This window comes from Manis pentadactyla, chromosome 4 (genome assembly GCF_030020395.1).
Source record: "Manis pentadactyla isolate mManPen7 chromosome 4, mManPen7.hap1, whole genome shotgun sequence".
Taxonomy (NCBI): domain Eukaryota; kingdom Metazoa; phylum Chordata; class Mammalia; order Pholidota; family Manidae; genus Manis; species Manis pentadactyla.
In genome coordinates this window covers 12,351,866-12,365,354 of record NC_080022.1, presented here as the reverse complement: position 1 = coordinate 12,365,354, position 13,489 = coordinate 12,351,866, and the positions used below count along the sequence as shown (strand labels likewise).

General features: G+C 54.5%; 1 protein-coding gene across 13 annotated transcripts in view; it reads right to left on the bottom strand.

The window, feature by feature from the left end:
- ARHGEF10L (Rho guanine nucleotide exchange factor 10 like) overlaps positions 1 to 13,489 on the bottom strand; it is a 155,729-nt gene that overhangs the window by 109,150 nt on the left and 33,090 nt on the right. Inside the window, exon 1 of one of the 13 annotated variants that reach the window (XM_057499784.1) lies at positions 11,348 to 12,481. The exons of the other annotated variants lie outside the window; for them this stretch is intronic. Within the exon in view, the coding sequence (XP_057355767.1) occupies positions 11,348 to 11,446 (99 nt within the window). The 5' untranslated portion in view covers positions 11,447 to 12,481. Of the gene's footprint in view, positions 1 to 11,347; positions 12,482 to 13,489 lie in introns of those variants that run through there. 13 annotated transcript variants of the gene reach the window in all.

Genomic DNA, 13,489 nt, shown 5'->3' with positions numbered 1-13,489 from the left:
TTTTTCATTCTGATGAATGCAAACTACTGTCCACTAAGTGTGTGATTATGTCTTTTTGCCCCACACTGAAAACCGTCAAGACTAGAATTTTATCTTCAGCAAAGGAGAGCAAACTAAAATAACCTGGAAACCTTTGCAAGACACAGCAGCACAGCAGTCCTCCAGCAGGTCCCTCCCCACCGGGACTCGTGCAGAACCACTTAGGAAGGAGTGGGGAGACTTAAACTCATTCTACAGGAGGAGAAGAGAGGTGCCCACCCAGGTTCCTAGACCCACTGCTCCTTAAATACCATGTTATGATGAGGCAGAAAGCCAGGAGCCTTCCCCTCAGGCCAGAAAGCCCAACACCATCCCCTTCCCCCTCACCCTTGAGGCCTGATCCCACCCTCAGTTCAAGCCCAAGGCTCTCCTGAGAGAGGAGAAGAGACATCAGCCATCATGGGACCCAAAGCTTTCATCTGTGTTGTTCTATTTACAGATGAGGAAACCAAGGCCCAGAGAGGCAGGGATTTGCCCAAGGCCACAGATGCAAGGGAACAAGGCGACAACACTAGGATTCAATGGCGGAGACACAGACCCCAGACCCCAGTCTCACTCCTTCAATCACACCACCTCCCTGGCATCCGGTGCTGGCGTCTGGCAGGCATCTGCTACAGACTGGTCTGAGGCAGTGAGGTCCCCGAGCAAGGACACAGGCCCCCAAGCCCCATGCACACCCGCAGGCCTATGGCCACCATTTTGCACACACATGCCCCTAATCTCAGAAAAGTGAGAGAGGAGAAATAACTCAGAGCAGCCTGCCGCTACCACGAGAGCCCCTCATGGCACAGTACTTAGGAAAGAATTCAGATTCTGCCTGGGTCCCACCACTCAGTAGCTTTGGCACCTTAGATAAGTTAGTGAACCCCCATCTCTAGGCCTCAGATTACTTATCTGCAAAATGGGGATTAAAAAGCAGCCACCTCACAGGGTTAACAAGAAAATTAAGAGTAAATAATGTAAAGCTCTTGGAAGGGACCCTGAGACATACTGGTCTGTGTCGGTCATTAACACTCCTGTCACAGGCTCTGATGACCACAGCTCCACCTTGGGAGTCAGGGACCCAGGTGTAGCCTCAATGTCCTCATCCATACCACTGCCTGCCCCATGGGACTCCCAGCAGCACACTGGGAGTCAACCCAAAGCCCCAAGCAGGTTCCATCAGTACCACAGTGCTCATCCTTGAGGTTGTCACCACCAAACTGGGGGACAGCAAAAGGGACTCTATGTCTGGATTTCCAGGAGTGTAAGGGACCCTGGAGGAGGCTCGTGGAGGGACCCCGAGAGCCTATGACTTCAAGCTATGGGGATCTGGGGGCAGTGGCCTGGGGCAGCCAGACCCACCTGCAGTCTGAGCTCTGCCTCAGACTTGCAGAGTGACCTCAGGCCTCTCCGAGCCTCGGGCTTCGCCTTGCTGAAGTGGGCATGACAGCACCTGGCCAGACTATCTCCTAGGCTGTTATAAGCAAGGAGCCAGGTCTTGGGCGTGAAAGTACTAAGCAAACAGGTGCAATTGGTCGGCTGTTTCCTTTTCATCTGTGTTAAGTCTTCCCTGAGCTGTGTTTGGTCTGGAAGCTTTCAAGGTGCGAGGCCGAGCCAGAAGAAACATGTTGTGATGCCCCCTAAGCGAGCATCTCTCTGAAGAGCCATCTTTTCAGAAAAGAACCTTCCCGCCATGACAGTCTTCTGGCAGAAGAGGCAGGCCCACCGGTGTAGGAGAGCCAAGTGGAAACCGAAAGCGGCCCAGCAGTGCACAGAAGGGATTCAGACTGTGTCTTAAAAGTGCTCAGAGGAAAAGGATTGGAAGGAAATCCGCTAAGATATTAACAGGGTTATGCTCAGGTGGCAGGGTTATAGATTTGTTTCCTATTTTTCTGAATTTACCAGATCTACAGTAAGCATTATAGTAACAAAAAATGAAAATTACCATTCTCATTTTATTTTTTAATGGATGCAAAAACATCATAGCAGGTTGGAACCACAAAGCAGCTACACTGAAGGGGGTGCTGCTCTGGCTTTGTGCGTGCGCAAACTGAGCCCAAGGAGAGGAAGGGCCTGGCCTGCAGCACTGCGGCCCTGGAGGCAGAGATGGGAGCCGTGATTAAAAGGAGGGGATCTGTTGCTAGATCTCCATTCAAGTCCCAGCTCTGCCACCTACCGGCAGTGTAGTTAATACCTTTCTCAGGAGTACGAGCTGATATCCCACATGGATGAAAGGAGGTACTGTGCACAGAGTAAAGCTCTCAGTAAACAGTGGCTACTGTCATCGTGATGTTACCAGTGCTATGCTTGGGTCGTAAGGTTATAGAAGATCTTCTCTTGGGGTCATCTCTTTTAAAATGACTGCCAAAACTGGACAGGCAGGCAGATGCCCTGAACAGTGCTCTTTCCCACAACACTCTGCAGAAAGGTTAGCAGGGAGCTGTGCTTTTCAGCCACATTCAGATACGACAAGATGCAGAGGAGCAAGGGGAGAAGCCCCCAGCTCCCAGGCTGCAGGGTGTACTCCAGCAGGTGAAGCCCAGTGACCGGGACCACCCCACAGCAGCCAGCACTAGAGCCTCTTGCCACCCTCAGCAATCCTGCTCCCTGCAGCAGGCGTCTTTCTGCCTTTAATTTAATTGAGATGCTATCAGCTCCTTCTCCCTCTAGAGTTCAAAGTCTAATCAGCCCAGAAGCCCAGGAGAAACCTCCTCCAGCCAGCACCTGCCCCTTGTTACTAGCTGGAGAGATTCACCCCATCCCGGGCCATCTCCCACCCCCATCACACTTCCCCCGAATGAGGCCTGGAGAGCTCCTGAAAGTCATGGAGTCTGCACAAGTCTGGCCAGGAAAGGCTGGCCTCTAGGGAGAGAGGCCACTGGGGAAGGGAAGATGGGCAGGGGTCCAGGCAGGCAGGAAGTCAGTCCCAGAAGCTGGGGAAGCAGCAGATCCTGGTGTATCCGAGTCAGGCAGCGTCACTAGAGGAAGGGTACCTGCCGCCCAGCCTTGCACAGAGGGAAACAAGGAAGAGGTTCTGGCCCTGGCACCTATCTCAAGCCTGGCCTCAGAGGCACCTGTCTGTTTCCTGGAAGCCAAGAAAAAGTGTGGGACAGGGAGCAAGACCAGGTGCCAGGCTGGTCAAGACCAGAGCTCCTCCACATTAGCAATGCACCCCCTACCCACAGGTCTCTCTGGCTTTTGGCCTTTGTCAGTGTGACCGTGGCCAGCCTGTCCCCTGCCTCCACTGCCACAGTGACTGTTCCTTGTCACCTTCAGAATGAAGTCTGGGTCCTGCCTCACTGACTCACCCCTCCCCCTCTGCACTGACCTCCCGGTCTTGCTCTCACCCCTGCCTGCCTGGGAACTCTGAACAAGCCTTCAGGCCCGTGGCCTTGCCGACCTGTTTCATGTCTCTGGGCCTGTTGCTCAGGCCCATTCCCTCCAGGTGGAATTCTCTGTCACAACCAACAAGCAAACTCCTATTCGACCTTCAAAGCACAGACCCAGTTTCTCCTCTGTGAGACTTCCCCAGATTTATTTCATGCAGTGGTCCCCCAGCCTGGTTGTAGAGCTTTTTAAAAAAATACTTGTGTCCCAGGCCCATGATTCTGACTCAGTAGCTCAGAGATGCAGCCAGACAGAGTCTATTTTCAAAAAGCACAAGTGATTCTGGGACACATCCAGCCCCTATGATAACTTTCTCCCCCACTAGACGGTGGCCCTTTCATCTCGGCATCTGGAGCACTGGCCCACACGCTGGACAGCAGCTGCTGATCTGCACTGAATTAAGCCCAGAGCCCGAGAACCCTGTGGGGCTGGAGCGTCCCTGGGCCTGGGGCAGCTGTGGGTGGGGGTCTTGCTGCTGACAGAAGGGAGGGCATGGGCCCAGGTAGGAACCTAGTACCCCACATGTTCTCTGCCCTGTCCAGAAAGACCGGAGCCAAGGGGAAGAGGAGGGGATGCAAGCTGGGCAGGGGGCCAAGCCAGGAAGGGGAACCCACAGCCGCTGTAAGATGACATGCCTTGTCCAAAAACACCAGAGGCACGTGACCAGAAGACAGAGCCCTGGAAAAACGGATGTGAGCTATGTGGAAAGGACTCGGGCTAGGGTCCTGGAGACCCAGCCTCAGATGCTGACTCTGCTGCTAAGCGGCAGTGAGGCCTCAGGAAGGCATTCACCCTCCCTGTGTGTCCTGTCCTCGCCTGTCCATGCAGATGTAAATGAAATGATGCCTGACAATGCTGGTGGGTTCTTAACCAGTGTTAGTTCTCTTCCAGGGTTGTGGCCACTCCTCAAGGAAAGCAGCGTCATCCCAATCTGCAGACTGCTCACCTGAGTCCAGGGTGACCACCCACTAGAATACCAGCCTCGGCCTTCATGACCCTCATCAGCCCTGAGATCACATAATAATGTCTTCGAAATGGTAATAGCTAACGTCTCCTGATGCCACTCTTCTGGCATGCACCAGGCCCCATGCTGAACACTTCACAGTTTGTGTTCATTCCCACAGCAGACGAGGAAATGAGGCTGAGATTGAGGGACAGGACCAAGGCCACACAGCTACTGCATGGAGAGTAAGGAGAGCTCCTGAGCAGGCTGGAAGCTTGGAGAGCAGGGCGGGCCCCTGGGGCTGGTCTTCATGGGATTCCCAGGACGGAGTGGGTGCTGGGTAAACAAGTGACGGGTGAGTACACAGGTGAGTGGGGACGTATCCTCCCAGGCCCTCCCCAGCCCATGGTGGGAAGGAGCCTCCAAATGCCAGAGATACAACTGGGCCAGCCCCTTCCCTTGCCCGTTAGGTGCCAAGCCACTCAGTGGGCTTCCTGCAGTGGGAAGGGGGTGGAGGAGCACCCTCCTGGCTGTGGACAGGGTTGACACTTGGTCAATGGCTGGAGCCGCAGACAATGGAGGTTCTGTCTCTGCCCAGAGTAGGTGTCCCCACACCCACCTTCCCTCCCTCTTTGACTTCCTAGGCATGCCCCTGGTCAGTGATCCCCAGGCAGGACAGGTGGGGGGCAGTCCCCAGGAGCAGGTCTCCAGGCAGAAGGGCCAGCCCACCCCCACCCCAGAGGGGATCGCTGGGAGTTGTTGCCTGGGAAACCAAAGCCAGCCTAGAGAAGCTGCTGGCTCCTATATTGAGGGGCTGCCACAAGACTGGCCCCCTGCCCCTCCTCCTCTTCCCGTAACACATTAACCCCTTTGTGCCCAGCATTCAGCCAGACAGGAGGTCCCAGGCTGCAGGGCCAGGTGAAAAGCCTACTATGTTGTGCCCTCATCTCCTGCCCTTATCTCCCACATGTCCCAGGTCCTCTGCCACATCCTAGGGAGCCCACACAATGGGGCTCCTTGGCAGGCGAACCTGGAGGCTGGAAGGGACAGCATTGACTCTGAGCCAATCCTTCCCCTTGCTGAGCCTCAGTTTCCCCATCCAAAGTCCACAACTCAGACCCTTTAGTATCAGCAGGGCCACAGAACACTCATTCTAGCAGCAGAGCCTTCTCATGCTGGAATAAGCCTGAGAGGTAGGCTTTGCTCCCTCCCTTTCACAGCTGGGAAGCTGAGGCTCAGATCTGCCAAACAACCTGGCTCCTGGAGCCACCCAGGCAGCATGGGGCGGGACCAGGAAATGAAGGTGTGTGGGGCTCCATACAATTTGGTGGAGCTGATAGAGGGGACAGGTGGCCTGTCTGGGCTGCAGAAATAGCCCAGGCAAAGGCAGAGGGCAGGAAGGAAGTGGGGTTTCCAGGGAGTGATGCTCCATGGGAAACAGGGTCAGCCTGCAGGTGAAAGTGGCAGAGGCATGAGACATCCCGGGGGAGCCACAGGCAGGGGCCAGGGTCACTCCCCGCCACTCAGCCAGCTGAAGCCTCAAGGAGAGCAGACTGATGCGCAACTGCTTCCCCGGGAATCCCAGGTGGCCGCCACAGGAACGCTGAAGGTTCCTGAGTGGCCTTGGCCCATTGAGACCAGGTCGCACCATGCAGGGGCTGACAGACTGGACTCGGTGTTGCTCCAGTCACCCAGAGGGTCAAGTTCACCTCCACCAGCTTACATAGCAATAGTCACTCATCCTTTTGAACACTGAACAAACATTTTCCATCGCACCTACTGCCTGCCGGGCCCCAGCTCAGTGCTGGGACAAAGGAACAAAAGAGAGTCCGGGTTCCAGTCTGCAGGGAGCAAACACCAGGAGGTCTGTACCTGTGCAGCAGGAGGGCACCTGCCAGATGCTCCATGAGCATGGAAGTGGGGATGGTCTAGCCCACATTTCTAACAGGGCACTGCCCAGGGCAAGGAGGGCAGGGCAGATCCCACAGGAGCCCAGAGGGTTCTGGGCGTGCTTGTCATTCCAGATCAGAGCCCAGTGTAGGGCTTCTGGTGCAGGGGTTCTGGGGCCAGACTGTAAACAAGTCCTGACTCCACTACATTCTAGAACTTGCTTAGCTGTGTGTGGACTAATTAGGATGAGGAACAAATGAGGAAATGGGCATCGCCGGGCACAGGCAGGAACTTACCAAAAGCACCGCCAGTAAACAGCTGCAAAGACGCTCGCACCTTGCTGCCTGGAAGTTGCAAATAGGAGCTAAACTACAGCCAGACCACTCTCTCCACACCTGCAGAGCTTCCCACAGGGCCCTGGGGAACAGGGAGGCACCCAGGCTCCCTCTAGGCTCCCGGTGGACACACTCTCTTCATTGGTGCCCTGTGTGCCGAGCCCCCAGGATCTGTGGATTGGCTTCTAGAAGTGAAGAAGTCAGGGCTCAGTCAGGGTGCTGGTTTCACATGGCTGATTCCTGAATGGCTCCCCAGGGCCATGCCTGCCTGCCCCCACCTTCCAGAAGGGAGCGTCTTAACCCCGCTTGACCATCCCTGATGCTCAGGTCACACCTCCCACTGTGCGGGTCCTCAGACGGGGAAACTGGGCACCTGGACCCTTTAGACCACAAGATCTGGACTCTGAGCTAACGTCAGATGGGATGAAGTTGGGGCCTGGAGGGAGGGGAAGACAACATTTTGCAAGGAAGAGGGATGTCTTCCTGGGAGATAAGCTAAGGCAGCCAGCCAACAGACACCTCAGCTCCTCTCTACGGGATCATTCCCAACAAATATAAAGATCACATTCCTGCTCAAGTTAAAAAGCAAAAAACAAAAACACTGCACCGGCTGACCCTGCATGGCCTCCAGACCCCACCAGGCTCCCCTGTTCCCCTTTCCCAAAGAGCTGCCTGCGCTTCTCCAGGTCCCCTCCTCCATTCCCTGCTGACCCACCTCCGGACAGGTGCCACCCTTACTGCTCCACAAGCCACCTCACTGGGGTCACCAGTGACCCCCACAAAGCCAAATCCAGTAGACGTGCCTTGACCCATCCCATCCCCTCTCAGCTCCTCCTGTTCTGCCCATTTCCTCCTGCCCAAACACTGGGCTGCCCCCAGACTCAGGATCTGACCTCAGCTCAACCTTTGCCTCACTGGGCAACCTCACCCATCCTGTGGTTTTTAAGACTGTCTCTATGGCGATACCTCCAGCCTAACCTTCACGTGAACTCCCAACTTCTGCCCAACGTGCCTGCTCAACATACCTGCTCTGCGGTCTCCCAGGCATCTTGAACTTAGCATTCATACAAATGCCTGATCCCCACCCCTGCCCCTCCCAGCATTTCCATCCCACCTGATGGCAGCCCCATCCTGCCAGGAGCTCAGGCTCAAACCTCAGGCTCGCCCTTGACTCCCTCTTTCTCTCACACCTACATCCTATCCACCAGCAAACCTTGTTGGCTCTACCCTCCAAATATGTCCAAAATCGGACCACTTCTCACCATCTCCCCAGCCACCACCCTGGTCCAAACCGCCGTTATCTCTTAGCTGGACCCCTAAAATAGCCCGAATGGTCTGTTTCCACCTTGACCTCCAACGCCACACACTTTCTTCTTGACACAGCAGCCAAGTTATCCCTCTGCTCAAACCCTCAAATGTTTTCTTACCTCATTCAGAGTAGACAGCAGGGTCCTTAATTTGGCCTTCAAGGCCCTGCATGGTGTGGCCCCCCAACTTGGGGGACTACCTCACTCCCCATAGCTTACTCTGATCACAATGATCGCTGTGCAGTTCCTCAAACACCCCACACACGCTCCTACCTCAAGGCCTTTGCACCTGCACTTCCCTCTGCCTGCAATGCTGGTCCTACAAACATATACATGGATAGCTTCCTCACCTCCTTCAGGGCTCCGCTCAAAGGTCACCATCTCAGAAAGGCCTTCCCCAACTACCTTCTTTAAAATAGCACACACATCCCTCCCATGCCCCTGCCCCTGCCCCTGCTGCCCTGTCTTCATGGCATTTAACACCCCTGGACATCTGGATATTCCAGTTGTTTACATCAGTTTCCTTCTGCTAGAATGTTGACGAAGGCAGGGAAATTCCTGTTCCTGTTCACCCTCTGTCCACTGCCGTGGAGCAGCGCCTGACACACAGCAGACCTCAGCACACACTTGCTGAATGAATGCAGGAAGCCCGGGTCCCCACCAGCCCCGGGGTCAGTCTCACCATCACCAGCACGGGAGGGGAGAAGGCTCCTCCCATCTGAAATCATCCAGTGGCCAGACAGCTCCTCCCAGGAGAGCCCCACAAACAGATTCGCTGCCAAGCTGTGCAAGAGGCAGCTCCCCAAAACCAGTACGGGAAGAGATCTGGGGCCATCGCCAGGGTGTGTCAGAGGAGGGGTGGGGTAAGAGCTGGAGGAAGGACTCGGACTATTTTTAAAAACTTGCTTCCAAAAAGACCACATTCTTGCTCTGATGAGTCAGAAGCACGAGGCCAGGAGAGGGGACAGACCCCAGAGCCCCAAGGGCTGCCACCCACAGCCACTCTAGCAGGGAGGCAACTTGCCAGCCTTTCCCACACAGGCAGGTGAGGGAATCCTGGCCTACACTCAGTCTTCCAAGGGAAGGGCAGGCAGCTTCCCGCCGTGGCCACAGCGAGCAATGGCAGGTACTGATGCCCCAGGCCGGCAGGCCGCAGAGAGAAGAGAACACCTCCTTTTCAAAGCCCACTAGGGTCCAACCTAGCTACAATCTCTTTCTTCAGGTCCGGGCTCTGCCTCTCACAGGGAGGAGGCCACCTACTCTGTCCCACAAGAGAGCTCTAGGCAGGAAAAGAGCCTTTGCAAACTCAGAGCTAAAAACTCAGCGACCCAATGCAGGCAGGGCAAGCAGGCCAGGCAGCATTTGCAGTCTCCTGAAACACAAGCCCTACATGGAGCCCCAGGGGACCCAGGGGCCTCAGCCACATGGCCCAGGATAGCTCTGGCTGCACTCTCAAAGCAGCCAGCACTTAGACTCAAATCACCCTCCTTAACAATGGGCTGCCCTCCCCCCAGGAAAGATAGGAGGGTCGCCCAGCTGCTCTCCATTCTCCCCTCTTGTAAGGAAGGTGCAGAAATGTGTCTTCCCAGCAGCCACACAAAGGGGCGAGCCGTCCCACGAGAAGGTGGGATCAGCCCCATTTATAGATGAGGAAATTGAGGCTCAGAAATAGATTTGTGCAAACTCGAGAAGCTCACCATCTAATCCATGATTAGACCCAAGAGCTGTCCAGTCTTCCCCGACAGCAGGCTGCCTCTCCCTCACCAGGCCAATGGGTCCATCCCCCGGCCCTGCAGTGAAGTTCACACCCCTAGAGAATGCTGTGTGGGGCTGCAGGAAGGCAGCAGGGAGGCTGGTGGGAGGTGTTGGGGCCCGGAGAACGGAGGGATGTTTTCAGCCATGACACGGATTTGCCCCAGATCCTGCTGTCCTGGGGTGGAGTCATGGGACCGTGGGAACCAGTCCCAAACACCTGTCCTCCTTCATTAGCTGCTTGAAGAAGAACCCACCAGCCCTGTGGTGGAACTCAGGGGGTCCTGGGTAACCAGTGCTGCCCAGAGACTGGTCCTACAAAGAATTCCTAAACTCCCTCCTCGTGTTTCTTCTGCACGTGGCACTGAAACTGCCCTGGGTGCCGCATGGCTTCCCAGGTGGGTACAGGACCCACCTGGGAAGCCCGCCCCTGGTGGGTCCTGCAGCCAGAGATGAAGCTGCTCGCCAGGGGGAAAATGGGGAGCCCACTGCACTCAGGGTTGCCCTTTGTGACCAGTCTCTGGTCCTGAGAGGGGTCCCTCAGGTGCCCCTTCTTGCCATCATCACGCCCTAGGTGTGGTGTTTAGGATAGTGAGTTCTGTGATCGAACCTGGTTGGGTCCTGGCCCTCTGCTTACTCGCTGTGACACACAGATGGTCTGTTCAGGTCCTTGGTTCCCTCTGCTATAGAATGGTAAGAATCCCTACCACATAGATTTGTTATAAGGATTAAATGAGATAATAATTCACATAAAGTGCTCCACTGAGAGCCTGGAATACAACAGGCGCTCCATAAATGTTTGTTAAATGAACAAAACAACAGCCACCTCCTTCTAACTGGACAGCAGCCCTGTCCTCCAAGAAGAGTGGTGTTCCAGGTAGAGGCCTCCCCATTGCTGCCCTCCAGAGCCTCCCTGGGTCAGTGAAAACAAGGTTGGGGTGGGGTGGGGGGGCGGGCCTTGACAGCAGCATCTGACCATGCAGCACCCCAAAGAGGGCAAGGGGTGCCCACTGACATGCTCTGGGACAGCCATCAGCTTGGCCTGACCCTGAGGCTAACACTCAGCTTTATATAAGCTTCCCAAAGCCTCCACCACCTCCTACCCCTTTTAAAGTCAAGACTCCAGGGAAAGGGGTCATGGTCAGGAAAGGGAGGATCCCAAAATGAAACAATCATGCTAAGTTCCCTTAGTTGGTGCGAAACATGGAGAGGATCAAAGCTTGGTGCCTGGTGCCAGGGAGACATTCCAATTCCCTGAATTCGTATGGTCAAGCGGAGGCAGGCACTGGAGCCGGCTACAGATTTAAGCCTTATGTAAAGCACTCTGGCCAGAGAGTTGGCTCTGGTAAGGGTTGCAAATATCAGATACCTCCATTTCCTTGTTCAAACACAAATATATCCTGTTAAAATCAGGGACAAGAACCTGCTTCCACGCAGCAAGTATACAGTGATCTCTAGTATGCCCAGGGCTGTCACTCAACATTGCATCAGGAGCATCCTCAAGTGACCTGTGGAAAGAGAGCAGGGTGGCATGCATGGGCACCTGGGCACACCCCACCAAGACAGAGCCTTTGCCAAGTTCATCCAAAGTCTGTCCTGTCCCATGGCCAGAGTCTTGGGCAGAGGACAGGGACATCATCTCCTTCCAAAGTGTGGTGCAAACTAGGAAGTCAGGAAGTGAGTGACAGAGGTCACACCTTCCACATACATACCATCTGTGCTAAAACCGAGGTCTCCAGACCCACTCCCATGTTCTGGGAACCTTTAAGATCAACAGCATTCAAGGGAAGGACAGAAGAGTCAGTCCTCATCTTCCCGAATCCCTGCCATCCAACAATATTCCTTAATTGATCCACCTGTATTTATTGATCATGCTGTACACCAGGCACCATGCAAGGTTCTGGGGACTTGTTGATGAGAAAGCAGCCTTGGTTCCTGCCCTCCTGCAGGCCAAAGTCCTACAGGGAGGCAGATATTAAACAATCACCCAGATGCATACATTGCTACAAACCAGGATATGTACTATGAGGCGAGAGAGATACCAGGGCTTCGTTGAGATTCAGGTGGACATTAGAACATTGTGACTCTACTCTCGTAGGACTGATGCTGGTCTCATGTACTCCACGTGCTCATGTGAGGACCCACCCTACATGATAAGTGCAAGGGGACTCGAAGACCTGGTGATGCTCAGGCTAACTCTGCCGGGGGCTGTGCCTCTGTGTGGCTTGGCTAGGGCACACAACTGCTCCAGCCTCCAAGGGCCCTCCTACCTCCCAACGGATGTTTGCATTTCATGCCAAACCAGATCATTTATTCACCCAAGGAATACAGGATGTTGTGGGCTCTTTTTCTCCTCTCTTGCTTTTTTGGGAAAGGCAATATTGGATTTCACAGTGTCCATCCCAAGTTGATTTAGGCAGTTTTACTGATCCATCTAAGGCAGTGGTTCTCAAGTGGGAGCAATTTTGTCCCCCAACTCCAGGGAACTTTAGACAATGTCTGGAGACATTCTGGTTGTCACAACTTGGGAGGGGAGGGGGACACTACTGGTGTCTAGCGGGTAGAGGCCAGGGGCGCTCCCTAACATCCTGTAGTGCCAAGGACAGCCCCCCACCAGAGAATGATTTGGCTCATGTGCCAGCAGCATCAAGGTGGAGAACCCCTGGTCTGAGGGCATCTGCTCAAGTCCTTTGAGGATCTAGAGCAGATACCAGCCTGTTAACACAGGTCAGATTACTGTTGTTAGTCACAGAGACACAAAAACCGAAGTCACGGCCACTGGTTTCCATGTTGATAAATATCAGGCTACAGGTCTCTACGGAAACTGCTCTATGCTACATGCAGTTTCTTATGTAGGTGGATCTCCCCACTCGACTGGGAGCAGAGGCACACCTCATTTCCCTGTGCATCTCCTCTCCCTGGCCTAGGGTCTGGAATATAGAAGGTGGGGAGGGAGGAAGGGAGGGAGCAGACTGCAACCTCTTCACAGCAGGGATAGCATCTTTGCCCCTTCTCCTGGGCACCCACTACCATTCCTGGCACGGAGCCGCTATCTTTGAGTTAATGAATAAATGATCAGACTGTGAGCTCTCCAAGGCCAGGGGCTGTGCCCCACTCCTTGATGTGTCCCTGAGCCTAGGCTAGCTCATGGTTCTACCCTCATGGGTCCCTACCCCTTGGAGCACACCGTTTGGCAGGGGAAGAACAGAATATGTTCCAACAATAAAAACAGCAAGCAGTGTTTCTGCGGGAAGATTTGGGGGTTACCAGAACTCCTGGGAGAGGCCCTGGACTGAGAAGGTATGCACACTATCCTTCAGTCAATGCTCCTTGAAACCGTGAACAAAAGCATGAACAGTTCATCCCTGCAAGGAAGGCCTGGGACATATCACAATGAGAACATGTGAGCAGGAGAGACAGGGGGGAAGAAGGAGGAAAGGGGGCTTCCAAGCAGCAGCCAAGAGCCCAAACACGGCCATCACTCCTCTCTCCCCAGCCACCTGGCCCAGGGACTCCCTCATCCTTGACAAGCAGTACTGGGTGGGTAGAATCCAGAGGCCAGGCACTGGACACAGAGAAAAGGCAACAGCTCCTTGGGTTGCCTGATGCCACCGAGGAGTGCCAACATCAGCTAACATGTATCAGTTGCTTAAGTGTCCAGAGCTATTCCAAGCCCTTTATTCCTATAATTACTTTAATCTTTACAATAACCTTCTGAAAGAGGAACTATTATCGTCCCAATTTTACAGATTAGGAGAGAGGGGAAGAAATTTGCCCCAGGTTACATAGTCCATAGATGGCTGAGCTGGGATTTCAACCCAGGCCTCTAGCTGCAGGGCTGTGCCTTGAACCCC